This window comes from Myotis nattereri, assembly GCF_964212035.1.
Source record: "Myotis nattereri genome assembly, chromosome: 4".
In the NCBI taxonomy this organism is placed as follows: domain Eukaryota; kingdom Metazoa; phylum Chordata; class Mammalia; order Chiroptera; family Vespertilionidae; genus Myotis; species Myotis nattereri.
Window position 1 is genome coordinate 12,002,513 of NC_138079.1, and position 24,282 is coordinate 12,026,794.

At 40.8% G+C, this 24,282-nt stretch overlaps 1 protein-coding gene across 1 annotated transcript in view; it reads right to left on the minus strand.

Moving 5' to 3' along the window:
• The window catches only part of SEMA5A (semaphorin 5A), a gene marked incomplete at its 5' end in the record, with an annotated part of 244,625 nt that overhangs the window by 58,842 nt on the left and 161,501 nt on the right, over window positions 1-24,282 (minus strand). The window contains one exon of the mRNA XM_081089965.1: window positions 4,062-4,269. Coding sequence (XP_080946091.1) covers window positions 4,062-4,269 — 208 coding nt within the window. The remainder of the gene's footprint in view (window positions 1-4,061; window positions 4,270-24,282) is intronic.

Consider the following 24,282-nt stretch of genomic DNA (forward strand, 5'->3'; position numbering starts at 1 on the left):
GAGATCAGCTGTAATGATAAATTGATCTGGGGATAAACTCTAAGGTAACTCCAAGGCCCGTTGGCTCAAATCAACAATAGATATTCTGGAGATTTTATTTATGCCAGAATTTCTCATTAGATTCTGAGCTCCATGACAAGGTCAGGGCTGCCTCATTTGTCAACATCCACTCAGGGCCTGGCTTGGTGCTTGGCACATATTAAGTTCAATAAATATACTAGCAATGAGTTAACTAAGGAAAACGGACGGTCTTTAGAGGCCACACCAATGCCAACACAAACAAAAACTCAAGACGTTGAGATTTGAAAAATATTAAATTCATATGAAAGGGAGAATAGTTTGTAAAATGAGTACATGTCAAAATGTCTTTCTGAATGCTTATGTGATTCATACCTGAATGGCCAAGGTTGTCTTGCTGGGGACATGTGGGGATCCTGCAATGTCTTTCTGTAGGTGTATATTTCTCCCATTGGGCAGATGCAGTCTTTAGATAATATGTAATTAATAACAGTGCCAACCAATTAACTCCACCTTTTAAAAATTTTCCCTTTCAAGCCATGTCTTAATTTCCATACTAATTTTCTTAATAATGAAACTATCAACCTGATAACTAGTACAGGTTGACTGGATTAAGGATAATTAGATACCAATGCCCCAATAGAGCCAAGCTCCTTATTTTAATGGTTTCATCCACACATGCACACCCCAGTTTTATAAAGCAACATTTAAAAGGCATGTGTCTTCTGTTTTATTTATAGGCTATGATTCATCCAGTTTTCAGCTTTGCTCCTCTTCCCAGTTAGTTTTTATAATAAAACACAAACAAAACAAAACAAACACCTAAGGCCCAAGGGTTTCCAATCTTTTGGCTAATGTTTTATATCACTACTCTTCTCTGTAAAGGGGTTTTACTGTTCCACAAGAACTGAGGTTTTCTCTTTAGGTTATTAAGTAAAGAGCAGGTCAGGGTGCATGCCCAGGCTGCAGGCTCAGTCCCCGGGGGGGGGGGGGGGTGCAGAAGGCAGCCAATCAGTGATTCTCTCTCATAATTAATATTTCTCTCTCTCTCTCTCTCTCTCTCTCTCTCTCTCTCTCTCTCTCTCTCTCTCCCTTCCTCTCTGAAATCAATAATAATTTCTTTTTTTAAAAAAAGAAGTAAATAGAAGAGAGGAAAGAGGCAGAGAACCAAAGATGAAGCCTGGGCCATAGGTGTAGCAACTCCCAGCTCTGAACCTGGGCTTCATGTCACTAGAGCCACGTGACCTTGAGCAGGACACCAAAAATTGAAGCCACTATTTCTTCATTTGAAAAATGGAGATAATATATGACTTTACACTCAGGGTATATGATTGACATGATAAAATGATCAAGTGGTGATAAAACCCAGCACAATGCCAAACATATAAAAGTTGTGGAATTGTATGAATTGTTATCATTTATACACGTTCATCAAACTATGCATTGCCTTTGAAGAAAAGGCATTCTAAGAAATGAAAAATGGGAATATGATTACTTAAGCTCAATTTTTCTTCTTAAACACTTCAAAATTCATTAATAAAATTGAGTTTCTAGTAGCAGCTAAAATGACTTACATTCTATTACAGAAAGTTTATTTAAAGAAGAGATCAGTAACCTCCTGTTACTCAATTATTATTCTGTTCCTATTTTGTGTAATTCCCTAGGCATACTTCTGGAAAATCAACATTGCTTTTGTCAAAACAGACAAACAAACAAACAAAAACAAAAAACAATTCCCCCACATAATTCATGTAAAGAAAATCTGGTCACAAAGATATTAGTTTCTTAAAAATTGATTTTTTTCCCCCAGTTAATTTTCACTAGGGAGATTTTTTTGTCTTTCTATAGGAGGATTGCAGAGAAACATTGGAAAGAATCCAGAGAAACTCTTGAATTAAAATATTTTCTTTTCGCAAGTGGAATTGCTAAGGGTCAGACCCAAACTACCCCCCACTGAGAGTGGGCACACAGAGACCACAGTCCATCGATCTACAGTGAAGTCACAGTCTCACTCTGCTTTCTTCTGAGGGAGTGGACGAGTAACCAGCAGGGAGACAGCTCTGGATATAATAGTAAAATCTTCCCTCTGCAGGAGCCTGATGATGACAGAAAAGTGGCCTTAATTTCTTCAACAGAAAGAGGGAGCTGTGAACTGTTCCCTGGCCACAGTGACTGGTGGCCGTGGCTCCTGTGGATTCATGACCAGCCTTGAAGTGCAGTCGTGTAAGAGGCGTGAGAGGGAAGATGAGGCCTGGCTTCTGGGATCTGATGCAGGACTTGGCTTCCTTGCCTACAAGGAGCTGAGCACCAGGAACCCAGGTCCAATGAAGGGAATCGCCATGAGAGGATGAATGGCCTCATGCTTTGCAAGCCATGAACTCCCACTCTGGCACGAGAAACACCTGACACACAGCACAGGCCTGTGTCTTTGTGCACAGTAATCAGGGTCACTCCCGAACAAGTCACTGTTGGATCTCAGAGCTCATGGGGATGGAGCTGCAAGACTGGTGCCCTTCTAATGCATTCTGATGTGTGACATGTCTGTTAGCAAGACTCCAACTCTCCCTGTCTGCCCCCACTGAGTCATCAGCAACTGGCAGAATAATCCCTGGCTTCCATTAGTCCGGCAGGGAACACAAATCCAAACAAGTTTTAAGCAATCATTGGTTAATGTTAGGGAAAAGGTGCTCTATAAAAGATAGCTGGTAATAAATATCACCATCCAGTATTAATGCTCGCAATAGCATTGTTATTAGATAGAAGGTCCCTAATGTTATTTCTCAACACTCTATTACCAATGAAGGTATGATAGTACAGACTTCATTTTCTAGAATCATCTAGAAGGAGATACTGCAACACATAAAACCTTCTTTCTACACTTTGCAGAGTGCTTTATATTTTTCACTCTGCACATTATTCCATTTCATTCTACAGTAATTTGCATGTTAGGTAAGAAAGTGGGGTGTAAAATACTGTAGTGACCAGATCAAGAAACACCATGTGCAGGTCTGTAATGTCACTCCCGGCCTCTGAACACAAAGCTAGTGCCACTGGGTGCCTGGTTTGAGAAACAATGACCTGTGTATGGTGTTTGTGAGTAATATATCTAAACATCCACTTCTACACCAAGTCTGCACCGATGCCCTGTTTGGGGGACTTGTATTAATAAGAGCCCGGATCCCTATGGACATTGAAGCTTATGATTTCCCCAGAGCCAATCTTGTACCAGGGGCCAGAGCATTTATGCAGCATTCCAACATTACACTGCTGGTCAAATGTATGGTGTACACGGAAACCTGCAGCTTCCCAAGCATATGGGCCAGCATTTTCACAAACTGAGCTTCAAGTAGCACTGGGTCAATAGTGGATACCGCATGGTGGGTGAGCAGACTGGCTGAGGCAGTGAGGAAACATGTGCTGGTACATGGGTTCTCCCAAGCCTGGAGAAACTCCCTTCTCCTTCCCTCCTCCCAGCAGCCTAGGTGAATCTGGAGCCTCTGGAGAGGGACAGCATCCCTAGAGAGCAAGTGCCCAGCACAGAACCGTGAGGACTGCCCAGAGAGGGGGTGCCATTGCCACTTTGGGGGGATTAACTTTGGGTTAAGAGGATGCATACTTCATATTGTTCAGATACCTATATTCTAACATATAGAAAATATGTATACTCACACACATACACATACTCACACGCACACATGCATTACACAAATAAAATGAAACTTGTGCCAAATTAATGCAGGAATGCCAATGACCAGCATTATCACTGAGTGTCCTAAGGCACTGAGTAATTTGTTGTAGCCCTGACCGTTGCTTGCAGATGTAATAATATGGATCCTCCTCCACAGACACTGGTGGGTTATGATCATCACAGTAAATCAGTTTTCTTCAAAACCCTCTGCATCCTGGGAGTCGGGACACAGAGACGTTTAGGCCCGGCTGCTATTCAACCCCAGGGAATGTGAAGGCCTCTGGCTCCTGTGCCTTCTCTCAGGTGGTATGGCTGCAAGGGCACAGTGTGCAGGATCGACTTGGGGCTGCCCTACCTGCGGGTGCGGTGGAACGGGCACCTCTTCAGCGGGATCCTGGCCACGTGCTCCCGCAGGCCCACGAACAGGACGCTCTGGCTGTGCAGGATCTGCAGGCTCCGGATGGGCTCCCCCCGCCTCTCCGGGAAGAGCTCGATCTCTTCCAGCACACAGCTCCCCGAGGTCGCAGTCAGGGGCGCCCGTACCTTCTTAATGGTGCCATAATCTGCAAAGGCAACAGGGAAGGAAGGACATAAGGTCAGTGGGCTTCCCAGCCTGGCTGCTCAGAGAATCGTCTGAAAGAGCTTTGAAGATGCTGTTGCTGGGGCCCCAACCCAGACCTAGTCAATCAGCCGCATTGGGTGTGGGCCTGGGCACCAGGCATTTTTACTGCTCTCAGCAGACCTACCATGCAGCCAGGGAAGAGAACACTCAGCTACCATCTGCCTCGTCCTGGAGGGTGTCTGCAGACCGGAGCTTACTGCAGCTCGAAGGAGCCACCCACCCACTGTGGACCATCAGGTGAAAGAAATTCTAAGAGACAACCTTGGGTTTCCAGTGTCAGAGGTCCTGACTTTGCCACCCCAGGAAGGCAGATGCCAGGCCATGGGCAACTGCAAATCTGCAGGACAGCGAAGGCTGCCCCTTTTCCATCCTGCCCTTCTCTGTCCCCTTCCTCCCAGCTTACATCAACCCCTTCCTCTTTAGCTCTGATGTTCTTCTTGGTGATGCTTTTCTTGGTCTCAACTCCCCAAAGCCTTCTTCCCTGTACGATAAGCATCCATTGCTAACCTGGATCCTGCAGTTCCACCTGCAGTTTTTCTGCTCACTACATGTGTCTGCTCACTTATTTATAAGCACTGCCCAAGGATGAGTGTCCCTGACCACATAGACTCCCCAGATTGGCTCTGAGGGACACGGAAGAAGGGCCTTTCAGCCAGTGAGGGGTCAATGCCATGTGTCACGGACACCTACTTAAAATCCATGCTACTGTCCCTGGATCTAGGCCCCTGCTATCAACCTGCAAACCCAGTGCATGAACCCAACCCTCTAGAAGCACCTCCCCAACATGTCATCAATTCCTCAAGTCATCCTGAAGGCACTGACTGAACAAAACCCATCAGGGTCCAAGGTTTCCAACATCCTTCTTCTGCACACAGAAAAGGAGGCTAAGAAGTGACCTAAACCCAAAAGTAAGTCATAACCCTTTGGCTCCAAGGCCTCCTGTCAATGTTTAATCTTGGAAGGCTCTGGACAGAAAATACTTCCAGTTCTTTTGTTTTCGTGGAAGTCCTTAGAGATGTTTACTTTTATAGAGAAAAGATGTTTACATTTAAAGTAAAAAATACTTATGCAGACATATGTTGTCCTGAATTTATTTAAAAATGGCTATCTGAAACATTTTCTTCGAACATGTGTTATGAACTGACTACAAAATAATACATGCACCATTAGTAAACTATTACTTAATTTTATTTTAAGCTAGCTGGTTAAATGTGTTTGAGAAAGTTCAAGCATAAAAGCATAATTCTGTGGTATGCTGGGATGATTAAAATCACAGTACCTGTCTTTGCAGGGGTGGGGGGAGTATGTGTTTGTGAGTAGGAGAGAAAGAGGGGGGGTGGGGGGATGGAGGGAGGGGGCAGTCTGTGGAACAGGCAGGCAGACATTTTAATAAATACATGATACATAGATTTGTGCTGAAGAAAATTTGTATGACTTTACTGTGCAAGTCAACTTAATCTTGACTTGGAAATCGCCGTTCCCAGCTGGTGGGGAATTCGCCTTCATTGACTCAGGGTCTTCCTGCCCGGCATAGTGCAAAGCATGAATAAACCAAGGCATCAAGGCAGTGACCAGGACAAGGTGGGAGTTTCAGGAAGGTGAGTGAGCAGCGATGTTTCAGCCACAGCACCCTGAGAGGAGGTCCTCACCAGCAGAGGGAGGTGACAGCCTCCTGTGGAGCAGTGACAGGGACATCAGGAAACACTGAGCCAGTGGATGGCAAGGCTCTCATAGGAGCACTGTCATCCACTGGGTGGCATTGATGGCAAGGCTCCTATGAGAGCTTAAATAAGAGACTCTTGGGGCAAAACAGAGCATTTTATAGCAATGGAGGAGTGGGGTGGGGAGGGGACAAAGGTGAGGGGAGTTCACCTGGCGAACCCTCATCTTCTGTCTGTTACTACACTATTTTCATGGGAAACACAGCTTATAGAACTAAATCCTATGCAACAGCTGAGCAAAGACCCCTTACTGCTTAACATGTACTTTTGGTAGATTATTACTCTGAGAAACCTGCCTAAATAATTATTCAAATGTCAATACACTGACATGCATTTCAAACTCTTAAGCAACTGCACGTAAAAATTTTCAAAAGATCTTTAATAAAATGACTTCAAAGAAATAACCATCACAGATCAAAACTTTCCAGCATATTTTCTGCACATCGGGATCTGGTGTTCTGGCTGACCTGGAAGTGACAACATCGTGGGGCTTAGAAGCACCTCAGAGAGTGGTGCTTGGTGTGGAATTAAGAGGTGGTCCACCTCCTCTGCCTCTGCTGGGTCTCCTCCTCCTGAAGCATCTGATCCCATGAGGAGCCTCCTGAAGCCCCTCCCTCCCATGGCACCAGGGTCAGCACCTGTGGAACTCCCTTCCCCACAGCACTTATGAAGCTCTTTAGGTTCCTTAAAGCCTTTCCTTCTTTCTTCTGCACTTTGTTCTCGCTCCATGGCCAGAACACTGTCACCTTAGTGTAGAACACCTTTCTCACCTGGATGTCTCCAGAATATTCACTCTACTCCCCTTACCGAGTCTGAAGTGACCATCAGGGCACACACAACCACGCTGTCTCCTGCCTCAGGCCTTCTGCATGAGGTGCAGGCACCATCTGAGTCATCCATGGGCCTTGCTTCGCCTGTGTGTCTCTTAACCTTCCACTCCCCTCCCCCCTCACCTCTCTGTGCTGGTCACCAGGGGGCGCTTGCAGCACAGCGAGCCTGCAATTGCCCTGGTCCCTGCAAAAGCAGGTCCTTTGCCTGAAGTGGCCTCCTAGCCACCCTGCTCTGAAGCCTGCTGTCCTTGTGTCCCAGTTCAGATGGCTGACAGTCTTCTCTGGCCCCTCCGCACACTCCCAGGCACAAGTTTCCTCCTGTGGTTCCCATAACACCCAAGTCAGGGCATTCTCCCACCACTGACTCCTCTTTCTACAAGGGACATCTCCCATGGGCAGGGATGGGATCTTGTTCTTTCCATCTCAGGGGTCTGGTCTGGTGCCTGGCACATAATAGGTGCTCAACTTCCTTAAAGAATTATTAATCGTGATTATATAGAAATTATTTAAAATTAAGATATAATCAACATATGACATTGTGTACAATGTGTTTAAGGCGGGTAATGTGTTGATTTGAGACATTTATTACATATACAAATGGGTAAATTTGAAACAAAATAACCAAGGAATTTCAAAGTATTCCAAGGAATATAATTCTCCTTGAATAAATTAAATCAAATAAAGAAAAAGAAAGCCTGAGTAATTCTCCATTTCAGAGAAGAGTGGATATAAGGCAGCGGTTCTCAACCTGTGGGTCGCGACCCCTTTGGGGGTCGAACAACCCTTTCACAGCGGTCACCTAAGACCATCGGAAAACACATATATAATTACATATTGTTTTTGTGATTAATCACTATGCTTTAATTATGTTCCATTTATAACAATGAAAATACATCCTGCATATTAGATATTTACATTATGATTCATAACAGTAGCAAAATTACAGTTATGAAGTAGCAACGAAAATAATTTTATGGTTGGGGGTCACCACAACATGAGGAACTGTATTAAAGGGTCACGACATTAGGAAGGTTGAGAACCACTGGTTTAAGGAGTGACATTTCTAAACCCTACAACACTAATGACACCACTATACTAAAGTAGAAATGTAATCAGAGACTCTGAGAGGATACTGAGAATCCCCACCAGCCAGCACCTTGACGGGTAGGCAGTGCATCAAACCTTCTATGCTCTATCAGGCTCCAGTCCAATGTCCTCCCCTCCTTATTCAACACAAGGCTGAAGCGCACTTGCTCTGGACAAGGATGTGACAGAGTCATTGTTTCTTTCTTGGCAGAAGAGCAGGGTCAGTTCATGAAAGAGACCAATGATTTGCACAACAATGGGACCTTCAGAGCACTTCATTTGTTGTTGTTTTGCTTTATAATACCTATCACAGTTTAATTGCTAATTCACTTGTATTGTGACTTCCACATTGACCTTAATCTCCATGGGGGAGAGGAGGGGAGGGGAGGGAAAAGAAGGGGACATGTCAACTACTAAAAATGGTATGGATACAAATCTGAGAGTCACATATTTATAGTTTATCTCTCAAACTGAACACTATAAACATTCGCTGGGAAAGAAACAGAGCTACAACAAGATTTTGAAAACTGGTAAAAAGCTGAGAAAACAAATGACCCTGAAATACCTTCATATAGAAAGGTGTAGGTGACAGGATCTCTCATCAAACACCGCTGGAATGATCAACACGTTAAAGCTAATGCAAACAGGAATAAAAACTAACCAATTGTTTAAAAATAAAGCTAACATGCATAGAAAAGCACAGGTGGCTATCTTGATGTACACATCAAAAAATATAGACCACCTTCGTTTTCTGAATTCAGTCCCTTTTCTGAATCATTCACTTGGGACAATGAGTGATTTCATTGGTAGGGCCACCTCCAATGCAAATCATGTACCATCATTTTGTTTTCTAAACTACAATTTCAAATGGTCACAGGACATTAAAGTTGGAAGGGACCCACAAAAATATTTTGAATTTGGCAGGTGAGAAAAGCAAAGCCCAGAAAGGTTGAATTAGAAAGATCAGACTATTGGGCCAGCATTTAGGTCCTCTTCATATCAATCAAGAACTGGTTTCTGTACCTTCAGAGGCATTTTTGTTTTGAAAGCATGTAAAGATATTATTCAACTCCCATAAAGGTGAGTCAGTAATGGTATAGCAGCTGATGACTTCCTAAAAGATCAGGTGGACTGATAAAACAGTGTACTCAATGGCAGTTGTTATTCAAGGCAAAGATTAAGCCATGATTTATAAACATGTGCTTATCTTATGGAATTCAAAACACAGATAATTAATGTATAAGTGGGGCCAAGCCCAGGACAGATCTGACTTCTCTATCAGGCTTGAGGCTCTCATTTCCATAAGCTCAGGAAGCAAAAAAGAAATAATCTGATTTAAAAATCTATTTCAATTCTATTAAAAAAAAAAAAAGAGGGAGGATTTAAGGTGGCAAAGATTTGTTGAAATGAAGACATTTACAATTAAAGTAAGAACCTTAAACTGCTAATTGCTGTATGTAATATAAGCTCTGTCTACTGTAAGCTCTAATGCACATAATTCAGTTATTAGTTGTTGAAAAGTAACCATATATAGAAAACAAAAAAAAAAAAGAAAATTAACCAACCATATGTTTGACTTTGTGGAAAACTATCATGCTCAGTTTGCCAACTAACATGAATTTAGTAATTTTAACAAGGTTTTATTTTGCATTTTGATAGAGATGGTCAAGTATAACAGTCTATATCATTTGGTATGAAAAATATGCCTTACAATCAAATAGGGACTGTTATGGACACAAAATTCATATGTTGAAGTCCTAATTCCTAGTACCTCAGACTGTGACTATACTTTGCGACAAGGCCTTTAACATAGTAATGAAAATAAAATTAAGTCATAAGGTAGTCCCTAATCCAATGTAACTGGTGTCTTTATAAGAAGAGGAACTTAGGATACAGACGTGTGCACCCACATGGAGGACACATTGACCTTGGAACTCCAGCCTCTAGACTGTGAGAAATAAATTTCTGTTGTTTAATCCGCCCTGTAAGTGGTACTTTGTTATCTTTGTTATGGCAGCCCTAGCAAACTAGCACAGAGACTCCAAGTCAAGAGTAGGAAATATAAAAATAGATTTTGTCATCCAGATACTTGCTCAAAGCAATTTCAAAAATAGACTGTAAATTATTTTCCCTATTTCTCTAAGCTATTATGACTCAATTCTAATGCAAGAGTATTATAAATAATGTCAGACTCAAATTTTTTTTACCTATTATGGTCACAACCTAAAATTTACATTACTGATGAATATTTTCAAATATTAACGTTTCTTTTATTTGATGCCTATAAGCTATACATATGGTTATAGGGTAGAAAAGAACAGGAGAAGATGTGGGACATGTAACATTGTGAAGAACTGATGCATTTTGATAAACATTATCCAATAACTCATATAGCTGACGCTATTGCTCACGACCTTTTGGCTAATGACTCTGGTGATCTTTAGGGAAAATTAAAGAGAACTAATGAACACTCAAGAATGAACTTTCAAGTATCTGAGGAAAAGGTCGCTGATCATAATGTATTTCTTTTTGGAAGATTTATAGAATTTCAGTCTCACCAAAATTCAAGATTTTATGAACAAAATCCTTTTGTAGGAAAGGAGGAGGGCAGGAAGGGAGGAGAGAGGGAGAGATGAAAAAAAAAAAAAAGAAATGTGGTCAGCTCAATAAAATGTTTACTATTGCTGTGAATTAGATAATTTTTATTTTTCATACTTGTAGATGATAAGACAACCTTCCTTCATTCACTGAAATTTAAAAAAAATGAAACAATAAAGTGAAAGTCATTATTCCCTATGTGTATAGTGAACCCTGTACAATGAAAAAGATGCCAAAAAAAATAACTGAAGAACAGCAGCCTGAAAAAGTTCCAAAACTCATTATATATATATATATATATATATATATATATATATATATATATATATATATAATGTATATATAATTCTCTAAGGTACAATAAAAATCTTAGAAGGTGGAGTGGCAACATACTTGATATATAGAATTTTTGTTGTTGTTTTATAAGAAAAGAAAAAATTCATACCGAGAAACAGAGAGCTAGTTCAGGAGAATGTGATATAAAGATGTTGTGGTTATTGCAAAGCATTGAACAGTGAAATCTTTAATCTTCACTCCATTTTCCTCCTACTGTTTCTCTAAGTTTTGTCATGTTTGAAAGGAATGTTTATTATTCTGCTTTCCCTGTGCTGAATCCAGTACCAAAATTAAGACTGAAGGGACAAGTGGCAAATCTGACACAGTGACCTGTGACAGGCTGGAGAATCCTTGCCGACACCAAGGCCATGAGCCTGGAAAGCGAAATTCCTTTATTTCCACTTGTCATTGGACTCTGATCCCAGACACTGTATCTGAGAGCCGTTTTTCATGCTTGTCTCATTGACCCAGCGTACTGCCATGTAAAAGGAAACCTTTTGTATTTGCATCCTTTGCTGTTCCAACCATTATCCATAAGGTAATGATGAAATGCCCTCTTCCACTCTCTGGGCAGCATGTTGCCATAGCAACAGATCATTATATAAAGTTCATCAATTCAGCCAGTTATTACCCCAAAGTAGCAGAGAGCGAATATGTTATGAAAGTTCTTTCTTTTAACTTGTAATTGAGCAAGTGAATTAAATTGGTCTTGGCACTGGGAGCTCAGCATTACATTTATATAGTAAAAGAAAAAGCAGGTCTTCTTGGCTAGTGTATGCCTGAAAAGATGATTTTAATTAACTCTGTTTACCAGATGCAACTAATGGCTTATTTCTTCCCCAAAAGCATATGTTAGCCAGTTTAAACATCCTAGTCATAAATTACATGCAACATTCTTTTATTTCAAGTATTATTTTAAGCCATTTTCTCACATCCTGACCTGTGGCATATAAGCTTCAAGGAGTCAGGGTCTGGGGGCCAAAGTCTGTCCTGTTCATTGTGGTCTCACTGGAGTCTACAAGGGTTCCTGGCACACAGTAGGTGCTCCAGTGAATACATGGTTCAGTGTGTGGACCGTGGAGCCCGATGGCCCAGGTTACACTCCCGGATCCAGGTGACACATCTCTATGCCTTCTTCATCCTGAGGCCCAGCTCACAGGCCCAGGACCACACAGGGAGTTTATTCATGCAGTGGGCTTGGATGGTGCCTGGTACACAGCGTCCGCTATGTAAAAATGTCTTTTACTGTTTTCTTGCTAATTTTAGCTTATAGATAGATTATATTCCCTACGCACATCTTGTACAACATGAGCAAGCTCCCTGCCCCTGTCAGCCCTGCACACATGAAACAGGAGAGATGATCACTCTATGAATACTGCCTCTACTGCCTGCAGAACAAAACCTCAGAAGCACCATTCAGTCTTCTAACTCATAAGCTGATGCTTATAGGAAATTTACCACCAAAGTTTCCTGAGAAGAAAAACTATATTACCTTTAAAACAAGAGTGCAATTAATAGAGTCCTCTGGGTATCTTTTCTAAAGCTCTCATCTAACCCCACAGCTGAAATCTAACTCTCATCATTCTGCTAAGGAGGCAATTCAAGTTTCTAGAAGGAAATTGCTTGGCTTAGATTTATTGTGTCTAAATTACAAAACAGCCACCCAGTTGGCAAAGTTGGCAGCTCTTCCCTGACAGTCACCAGGCAGGAATACAGAGTCTAAATTACCCTCTCACCCCCAGCGGTGAAATTTATCCTGCGTCTGATCCCATTAGGTGTGGATTGAGATGGTTGAGAAAAATCTATGCTAAGCACTTTTATATTTTTGCAAAATTAATTTAAAAGAAAAAGAGAGCTTTTTACTCAATGGAATAAGAAAATTATTTTGTCATTTTTCTGAATTGCTACATTATACTAATTGTGAACTAGTAGTTCATATGTATACTAATTATGAACTATAGCTTGTCTCATATATCAAGCTATTCGGTAGCTGGAGTTTTCACTCTTTCTTCAGTCAGGATCTTATTCATTCCTATGGCTTCAAACTGATCTGAGGTCTCTATTCCAGACTCAGACTCTCCTTTTACTTTCAATGAATTTCCAAGCAGCTATCAGACCTACACATGCATATTCAGGACTGAGATATGTCTCCCCTTTGGCTCAAATCTGTCCATGCACCTGAAATCCTGAATTCATTTGTTAGGGTAAAAATTTCAATTTGACCTATCCATACCTTTCATCTTCATCTCTTATCACTCTACCCACAACACCAGCTAATTTACATTTGTCACCTTTCAGAACATCACTGGTTTTCTATATCTGCAGATTTTGTCTAATTTGCACCTTCTCCTGGGAACATCCATCCATACCTTCTCCACCAGGCAACCATCGCCCTATCTCTAAGAGCCAGCTCCCACACTTCTCTGGGCAGGGGTGTGGGTGGAGGGGGTTGACTCTTCTAGCTCAGGTCAGTGGTCCCAAATCCCTGTGCCTCAGGGATCTAAAGGAAGAAATGCTTAACCAGTCCTTGTGGAAATGATGGGGATGAATAGGCCTAAACTTTTCAACTGGACCAACTGAGCCGGCATTTGCCAGGCAGAGAAGGAAACAAGGGCATGTGAGGGAGGGAGGGTGGCCTGACCAAACCAGGGATGATTAGGGACCGTGATGCATGGGCATGTAGGATTAACGTTCCTTGGAAAGGTGGTGGGTGCATTGGGTTGGAGCCAGTTGCAAAACAGTCCAGTTTATGTGTGTTTGTGCAATGCTACAAACTATATCAAGGATAAGAAAGTGCTGGACTCCGAAAAACACTTTGGTCAGCAATTTGCAATAAGGTAGCAGAGGTAAAGATTCTAGTACTCTGGGAACTGGTAACTTCAGCTTCCCAACCTATGAATGGGTTACAAACACACCGTGACACAGATCCCTTGCAACTACGGTGCAGAGCAGGTAGTTTTGTCCTGCTGGGTTGGTCCCTCATGGCAGAAAGTGACCTTGATTTCTCCAATGTGCCATCTACAGAACGTCATTCTCTATGGTTGCCATGATCGGGAAGCCCTGCCCTGAGCAAAGTCCTACACATGGGCTGCAGGAGATATGACAAGGACACACCTTAGCGACAATACTTAGAACAACAAAATACTGGAAACTCCCCAAATGCCAAACAAGATTACCTTAAGTTCAGGCAAACAAGGGAAAACTGGACAGCAGTGAAGATGAAGGAACTGAAGTTGCATGCATGAACATGGAGGAATCACTCATTACAAAAAATATTGAACACAATTTTAAAAAAATCAAGTCTCAGGAGAATATACATAAATTCACTTGCCTAAAGTTCAAAATCATATAAAATCAAGTTATGCATTCAGGGTATGTGTCAGAGGATGCAGAACAAAACTCAAACATGGAGAAAAGATTGGATCACAGAATACTAGAAATGTCAAAAGCCTCATCAACAAAGCTGGGTGAGAGGTCAAAGCACAGGCAGGGCTAGATGAGCTGGCACTCTGCCTGCCTCTGGTGCTCCTGCCATGCTCTGTGCTTAAGGCCAGGGAGGCCCCAGAACCTGAGAACCCAAAGGTTCAGGTTAAGTCCTGAAGATGAGCTGTCTGGTGAATCATCATAGGCCAATGAATCAATGAAGACTAAGACAGCTGTCTTATATCCAATCCATGCAGAGGGAAATTAAGGCTTCCCTCAAATATTAAAAAACACACAACACCAACACTGAATAATCAATACAATTTCTAATTGAGCGAAAAAACTGTACTTTAACTTAAAGAAGAGCAGCTCATTATAAAGATTGCCTTTAAAGACCCAATTTGCCAAGGACAAATCAAGGCCTCTGTGGTTGAGGCTGTTTTTCACTTTGAACTAGTGTTTTTTACCTATGGTCAAGGTCAGATTATAAAAATTTCTTAACTGATCATATCAATGAGTTCCTAATCAAGCTCCTACCCTGATAATTAATCTTAGAAATCACTTTCAATACTGAGTGAGAATTTTTTATTATTTCAAAATCTTATAAATGTTTGTATTTAGACAATGTATTGGAACTTTTTTTTTCTCTGGCACAAATACATAAAAGTGGAGGCCTATAAACCCTCACTTTCTGCTGATTTTAATTCAGGATCATGCTAAGGGACTTTTACTAATTGTAGACAACTCCCAATATTTTAGCCTCACACATATTTCTAGTTAAACAACAACAACAACAAAATCTTAATTGAGTAAATTTTCCTCTCTTTTCTCTCAACTCAAGTTTAATTCTTCAAGTAAAATATTATGTATTTAATCAGTTTCTATGTGTGTGTGTGTGTGTGTATGACTTCAGAGAGGAAGGGAGAGGAAGAGAGAGGTAGAAACATCAGTGATGAGAGAAAATCATCAATCACTGCCTCCTGCATGTCTCCCACTGGGGATGGAGCTCACAACCAGGCATGTGCCCTGACTGGGAATCTAACCATGACTTCCTGGTTCATAGGTTGATGCTCAACCACTGAGCAAAACTGGCCAGGCTTTAATCAGTTTCTTATACTCAGGTGGAATGCAAGAGTTAGACTAAAAATAGATAACAAGAACTGCCCTTCTGAATATTGCTTTAATCTCAGAATGCTTTAATAATTTCAAACAGAAGTTAAGCTTTTATAACCTTCAGAAATCCAAAAAGTGATGATAATCATTCACTTGGACAGAAAGTTAATTAATTTGCATTGAATGCTCTTAAGTGGCTCAGAGGTTTTTTTTTTTTTCTCTTTTCCTTTCACATTTGGTGTTAGTTAAAATAATGACAATGGGGCTGTAAATTTCGAGGATGGCTGGATGGACAGATGGCTCTCCACTCTACCCATCTATTACATGTTTCTTTTAGCATTTACTATGGTCGGACAATGCAAAACAAAGGAAGGAACTTTTTCCTTCACATTGATTTTTCTTTGGTCTAGAAGAATAACTGCTTACATAATTATATTTTCAGGTATTCATGACTTCAGGGGTTGTTGCTTAAATTCAGGCTGCCCTGATTCTTCATAAAAAAATCTCATTAGCAGAAGTCACATCCTCAGCTTCTCCTAAGAAATTCTTATTTATCCAATGGATACGTCAGATAGGATCAGGTAGAAAGAGCATTTTCCCCTCAGGACATTAGCTTGAAACATCATCCCATTTTTAACACTGTGAGAATTGTCTGCTCCTTGATAAGAACCCCTACAGCAAAGACAATTCTATTTAAAGACCATAAAATACCCCATTTAAGAAACATCAACTTGGCCATATCTGTTTCAAACAGGAAAGTGAGAGGATAATATTATAAATAGACAGCTTTCTAACCTCACTACGCTATTGTTTTAAAGAAGGAAATTAAAAGAAATTCTGATGTTGACACCTCTACACCTCTGCAAATGACAAATACTATTTCCTCACATCGTGCACTGTGAATGATTGCACCACCACCAGCTGTTGGCCCAAATCACAACTAACTGCAGGCATCCTGGTGCAAAGAACTGCACTGTGTTAATTCACCAGGATGATTTGAGGAGAATCCATTTCTTCTAATGGGTTCCAAGTAGGACTACAATATTGGTAAGTATGTCTCACTCCCCACACCTTAGTGCTTTTGCAGGTCTGTCCAATCTCTTCCTTGGACAACAGGGGATTCCTCTACCAACAGCTCCTCTTCGAAGGCTTATTTGCAAAGAAATGATGGAGTGTTTTTTCTTCCAATCACTCTGCTGTGTAACAACTTCTGGAAGAAAGTCCACACAGAATAAAATTGTTGATGATATCCCGTCACGCAGTGGACACTTGCAATTATTCCTCCCTAGTCCTGGTGTGCATGGTTGCTTGCTTTAGAATTCAATTACCTACAGGTCAAGGGCCAGATCTGCTTAGTAATGGCTGGCCGTTATTGCCAGGCAAGGGTCATATATACAGGTTATCAAGGAGAGTGCAATGTGCTCAGATGAAGAATTAAAAAAGTAGACATTCAAAACCAAGGCATAAACAATCTTACAAGTAATTTGGTTACTATGATGAGATATGGTTCCACTTTGGCCCAATCTCCTGACACCTTTGCAAAGCCCTTGTTACCATGTCCTATATGTTATATGAAATCAACAGAAAGATTTATTCTAAGGACAGCCTGCCTTTCAAGGGATGAGAAGACAGCATTCTGGTCACTTGAGAGGAACCTAGTTTTCCTACTGCCAAGATTCAATTTGTTAACACATCGTAACGGAATCAAATTATTCCAAGTTTTATGGTAGTAGGGAGAATTTTATTTTCTGATTTAACACCTTAAAGAATGTCTGTGGTGAGCCAGTTGACAGCAATTTCACATATTATTCTAATGCCCATCAGCAATGTGGAGGTGTGCTGTATTCTACTAGTAAATGTCTGTTCTTTGCATTGCCCTCCCAAAAAATCACAAAGCCTCATGGCAGAGGTCCATGTCAACCCTGAGCAGTAGACAGTCCTTCCTTTGGGGATCCTGAATGCTCCCCGGGGGTGCTGGAGTGCCTGGTGTCAGCGAGGCAGCATCCCCTGGGGGATAACACAGAGGGTAGCATGTCTCACCTAACCATCCAGCATCTGGGATTTCTTACATTTCTGAGTATAATTTGACTACCAGCTCTGGTACCCATTAATTTCCCAAGGATCTCACAACAAATTTGAGTTTACAGAAGGGTAAATCAGGTAAACTGAAACTTGCAGGCTGCCACATACATTACTAATACAATTGGTAGTCTAATAGTGACAGGACTTGGATGTATTTCTTTAAAAGTCATTTTCTTTTAATACATAGTTGATTACGTGATCATCATGGAAAAGGTAGAGAAACACACAGAATTTTACTACTCAAGTTTAAACCCTGGTAGCATATCCTCTCTTGATTTTCTGCATAAAAATAATCATCAGAGTGTATTGGGCACAGGAAACACTTTCAATTATAGTCAATACAACTGATCTTATTACAGTGACCCCCTAGAGTAAAATGCATTTGCATAAAATCTCCTTTAAGACATGAGTATTTTATATGAAAAGGAGTAGTTGACAAGTATTACTAAAATTTCAAAATATACTTAATGTATTTGCCACTGCCAATGAAATGAATGAGATGGAGACCAGGAGATCTATAAGTAAAATTCTATTATAATAACACTTGTAGATTCCTAATTTACTTATCCGACAAGTAGGTTTTCTCATAACTGAATTGTCCATGATAAAAATATCTGCTAAAACTTATTAAGCATGATCCTCAATCATGTCCTCCAATAAGAGTGTTCTCCATCAGGCTTGCCTTAGGTTTTCATGTAGAAAGTGTTTTGAATGTCCCTCTGCAGAAGTGAAATTTCAGACTTCACAAAACAAGGGAACCTGGGGCACTGTGTGGACAGTAGTAACATTTCTTTGGAGTTATGAGATACATAATTTCACACCGAAACAATAAACTAACTAGGTTTTTGTATAAGCAGGAAAGTGGGTCCAGAAAAGGAGACTATTGTGCTTAAACTCCAATAACTGCCATGGTACCTAAAGCAATTATACCAAAAAACCTGCATCAGGCAAGCTTTATATGAAAATGCAAGGTAAGGAGAAATAGTTTGTATCTTTTTTGTCCAGAGAACACACTGCTTTAATAACTGGGACAACTTTCAATTAACACTGATCATGTGAAACACAAGAAAGTAGAAAGATGTATATGGTTCTAAAACAAAACAAGATGGAGAGAGAGAGACCAAGAAAACCATAAAATCGCTACTCCACAGAGGAAAGAAAGAAAGAAAGAAAGAAAGAAAGAAAGAAAGAAAGAAAGAAAGAAAGAAAGAAAGAAAGAAAGAAAGAAAGAAAGAAAGACCATTGCATCACATTTAGAGTAAATTGGTGTATTTACTGATTCATAGCATATAACTTCATAATATTACTTTGTGATTGGGGAACTAGGAATTAACTATTAAAATTATTTGGAAACATAGTTAAAAACAAAACATATTAAAATGCAAGAATTCATATTCCTATATTTAGTAAAACAAAATAATTAGCTGTGTTTATGCCATTTTAAGTGTTTTGGCATATAATAAGTTGTTTTTAACAGTAGAATTTTCATTCTAATTGGGCCTGACATAAACTAATACTAAAGAACTACATTTGCTGATTGAGTTCACGACACTGAGAAATGTCAGGGGAACAGCAGAAAGCCAGTCTACACTTTAAATTTGGCTGCAAGACCAGAAGCACAGTGCAAAAGCATACCCGGCTGAGTTAGTGGCGCTGGGCCGCTGGAGTAGAATCCCATATTCTGGATGGCTCAGAGGAACAAATGTCTTATCTCACAGTTCTGGAGGCCAGCAATCTGAAAAGGTGGCAGGGCCACGCTCCTGTGAGACTCTGGGTGGTACTTTTTTTCTCTTCCAGCTACTGGCAATAGCTTCTCAATGTCTGCCTATTGTCACGCCATTCTCTCTGTGTGTGTCTCTCTTTTTCTTATAAGAATACTAGTCATGCCTGACCAGCATGGCTCAGTGGTTGAGCATTGGCCTATGAACCAGAAAGTCATGGTTCAATTCCGGTCAGGGCACATGCCTAGGTTTCAGGCTCATCCCCAGTGTGGGACTTGTGGAAGGCAGGTGATCAGTGATTCTCTCTCATCACTGATGTATGTTTCTCTCTCTCTCTCTCTCTCTCTCTCTCTCTCTCTCTCTCTCTCTCTCTCTCTCTCTCTCTCCCTCCCTCCCTTCCTCCCTCCCTCTTCTCTGAAATCAATAAAAATATATTTTAAAAAAACAAACACATACTAGTCATATTGGATTAAGGACCCAGCCTACTCCAGTATACGTTAATCTTAACCAGTTACATCTGCAAAGATCATATTTGTAAGTAACATCACTTTCTGAGATACTGGCATATCAGGCCTTCAACCTATCTTTTGGGGAGAGGGGACACAATTTAATCCATAACACCAGATCTTCCTACATTGCCATTATTCACTGAAAATTATACTATCATTAAACTCAACATTCATTAAATGTTATCAAGCAAGCATTAAACTGCATAATGTTTCCTAGCAGCATATGGGAACACCTTATATAAATGCCACATACAAAATACGTCCAAATTGGGTTTGGATTCCCAATTTCCATGGAGAAGGACAGAATTTGGAGTTCCATAAACAATCTTTCCAGTATAGTATTTTCACAATGTAATGCTTGCTTGGAACACTTAGGCAGTTGCAAATTGGTTACAAATTCTGAAGGAGATGATTGCTAGTAATGGCAACAGGAAATGCATTACTGTAGTTTTGGTGCCCAAAAGGACCTCCACAGTGTTTCTCAAGTCTTATGTACTTAGTCCAAGGGAATGTTGAAGTCTGTCCTCACTCAGCAGACTCTCCCTTTCTTTAGAAAGGGAGCTGAAGCCCTGAAGAGAATTAGCTACTGGAAGAAACTGCACACAGAGATAGAGTCAGGAGTGCGATTTCACTTTTTGTGGAGCCAGTTGCCATCTGTTGCTATGACAGAAGACAGTTCTGGACTACATAGGAGATTGTCTATTTGTTTTTTCTACCTGATCATTTTGGAAGTATGAGTATCTGGATTTCAATAATGATTAGTAGAAACTAGTAAGAATGTTATGTCGTGTATTAAAAATATAGTTGGAAGAGAAGAATGGGCGGGTAGGATAGAGTCACAAAACTCAGTGGAAGACAACAGGCATGAGTTTGGGCTCCCATCTACATCGATGAGGCACCTTCTTTCTCTTCTCTGACCCCTTGTGACCCTCAAAACCTCACCTATTTGGGGACCCCTTCTCTTGCTCCATCAGACTTCCTTCTCAGTGAGATTCCCATCAATAGTTGTAAACTTTATGAAAGGCAAGTTCATAAGGTCTAATCTCTACTGAAAATGTGCAAGGTGGGTCATTCCAAAAAATTAAAGTCCTTGAACATGAATTCAAGTCTTTACCTTACACCTCTTGGAAATGTAAACTCAACAGATCTCAGAAATTACTTCTTAACACGGAAACCCTGACCTAACCCATTCCCCCTTCCTGCTTTATTTTTCCCAAGCTAACATTTAATGTAACATTTTCTGTTCTTTGTTTTATCTTTCTTCAAATATATGCTTCTTGAGGGCAGAGTGTCTGTCTGTTGTGTTCACAGCCAAATCCTCTTCTGGGAATTGGACACAGAACTTCACTCTCTCCCTCCTCAGTATTACTCACCTGCCCAAACCAAAAACGATCAGGTGTCATTGTTGATCTTACCCATCCCCTCACCCTACATACCTCCACAACACTTACTGTACCTGACAGCTTCTCTCCATGAAAATGCCCAAGAACAGCTTTTCTCAAAGTGTTTTTCATTATCACTAAGGCAAAGAGACACTTGACTTTTTTTTTTTTTCTGGAACTATCCTACTACTCATGAAATTTTAATACTAGAGATTATATATTTGTCTGTGATGTGTCTGTATATCTGTTATCCATACACAAAAATAAGATCGTTTGTCCCTCAAGAACTAATATTTGCCTCCTGGAGGCAGTATCACCCACTTGAGCATGCATGCCTTATTCTGCACCACTGCCTGTGTGCCAGCCATGCTGGCCACACACATCTCCTCCTGGACTTCATTTATGACTGAAATAGCCTTGACCACACAGTGACTAGACCATAATTACAATGTAATGACATGTCACTACAATGTCTATTTATTTTTGTAATTGGTGAATCTTGCAGCAAAATCACACTGATGCTGTAAAAAGAAGTTTGACCCAAATTTTTCCTGTTTTTACCCTTGTGCTACCCTCCAATTCATTCTCCAGGAATAATGGATGGTAATCTTTAAACACATTTGCTGTTTTATGTTACTTGCATGATTTACAAATTTTTCAGTTTTATTATTTTAGTTGATTAAAATCTGTGTTTCTCCACATGGACTATAGAGTATATATATCATCTACCCCGGCCATGTTCTGTAGCCATGCCACTCTACAGGCTTGAGTCAATTCTCCCCCCCTCATCCCTCATCCCTAGAAAGCAGGGATGAGGGTTGAGGGGGGCAAGGATTACGAGCTAATGCATAGTTCAGGGTACAATCCCAGAGTTATATGAGTGAGGAAAGATGAAAAGTAATGCCATGTGAGGTATTACCATGGGGCCACTCCTTTATGCTGAGGCACAAATGGACATTTGCTTGGTTACATGAAAGCTGCCTTGAACAGCCCATCGGGAGGAAAAGGGAAAGAAAACTTATTAGTCAGTTTCTTTCCATACTCTGCCTCTCATTGGTTGAAGCTCACCTCACAGGGAATGCATCCCCCTGTATTTCTGGTTGTATCTCCCAGGCCCTTTAGTATCTGCTTGAGAAGCCAGATCACGCCAGTGGGATGCTTTCCAACCCAAGCCCAGAAGCGGCATGAGGGGACTGGCCACCAGCTAGTTAGCATCAGTTGGAAGAACCTTGCAGTCCTGCTGAGGAATCTATCAGCCATGGTGGCAGCTGAGACAGAGCAAATGGCTGAGGGCCCAGGATAACATAAGGCCAACAGAGTCTGAGGAGGTGCTTAAGCCATGTTCAATTCAGAGATCTTCTCCATATGACTGAACCTACTGTGTTCCACCAACTCTCCCAGCCCCTACCTACCATCATGTTCTATAGACACTTTAATGTTTCTTTATCTGAAATGAAAATTAATTATCAGCTCCCCACCCATCCTTTTTCCATGACTTTTTTTCCTGAGATTTTGGTCCTGATTTTCTTCTTTGGCTAGAAATAAAATGCTTCTGTTTTTAAAGTTGGAATCACAACTGCTTTTTCCTAAATTTTCCATATGCCTTTATTTTTTGTAGGGAAAGACTAGTCTATAATAAAACTCTTGAGTCACATGTCCTTTTCCTCCAATTCACATACATATATGGCTTTACATGAAATCTGGTAATGAGTACTCCACTTCCCCCCGCTCCTTCTTTCTCAAAGCTTCTCCCTTTGGCTGAATCTAGCCAGCGATAAATCTTGTTTTGTGTTTGTAAAAGAGATCCCTGGAATTCTACTGCCTGAGGTTTTCATTGTGAGAAATATCTGCCTGTTCTCTTTTTTCCTTGTTGAGTATAACACTCGTAATTCACATTACTTTTCTCATTATTTTTTAGACTATGTTTCACAGATTTATGCAGCTGGATAGTATTCAAGGACCATCTAACTTCTTTCCATTTGGTGGTATTTTTTCTCCAGAAGTAACTCCTTGCCTCCTGAATAATTCCCTATACCCTTGGAATTTAAAAACTTAACCTGGGTACATCTAGTGCTCATTTATTCTGAATCAATATTGTTCAAACGTGGTGTGCTTTAAATTTGCAGACTCGCTTCTTCCTTTATGTCAGGGAAATCATTCCTGGAACCTTTGCCTGTCCCTGCCCAGACCACCAATTTCTATTACAGATAATATATGACCATTTATCTAACCTGATATATTTTAATCATTCCGTATTAGCTTGTTGCATCTTAAAGCATTTGCTTTTAAATCATGTCACAGCTCTTTTGTCAACTCGTTAGCAATTCATACTTGCAACTACTGAAATAAAGAATAAACATGTCTATTAGGCTCACATCCAATAACAGATTTGGTATCAGCCTCCCAATGATGTCAGCATCTAACCAGAGAGAGCAGCAAGGTGCATCCGAGAGATTCTAGGTCAAGAATAGCATTATTTCATCTAGGACAGCACTACTTGGATATGGTCCAGAAATGCCCAGTGTGAGGTTCACCTAGGAGCCTCTTAGAACCAGCAACTCTCTACACTGAACCAGAATCTCCTTGGGGCTGGGCTCGGAGCCAGTATTTCTACATGCCCTCCATCCTCATTCTCAAGTTGAACAAACACTGGTTTAAAAGAGCACTCTAGAAATGATAAGGGTTTGGATTAAGGGGATACATAATTATGGAAAAATAAAGTAATTAGTTAGCCCAGAGGACAGAGGGTGCAGATCTATAGGATGCGGTGCCTGAACAAGAGTGAGACAGAATATTGGGGAGGCATCAAGATTGTACAAAAAAAGATACATGTTTAATTATAGACAGCCTGGAATCGAGGCAAAGGGAAAATAGAAGTAATATATTTCATCCTAGGAATAGCTCTTAAGCCTTGTGGTATTTCTAGGGAGGCAACATAGAATTAGCACAAGCTTAGCAATGGGCAGAGCCAGAGCAACAGGACCACGGGAGAGGCAGGCAGAAGAGCCAGCAAAGGAACATCACAGAGCAGTGCTTTGCAAAGCAAGCAAGGAGACTCCCAGACACATGCATAGTCAACACCACTGAGATTTTGTCTTTGTGGAGAGGAGCCAAGCAGCTATTTGGATATAAGACTCAGTCACTTGGAGAACT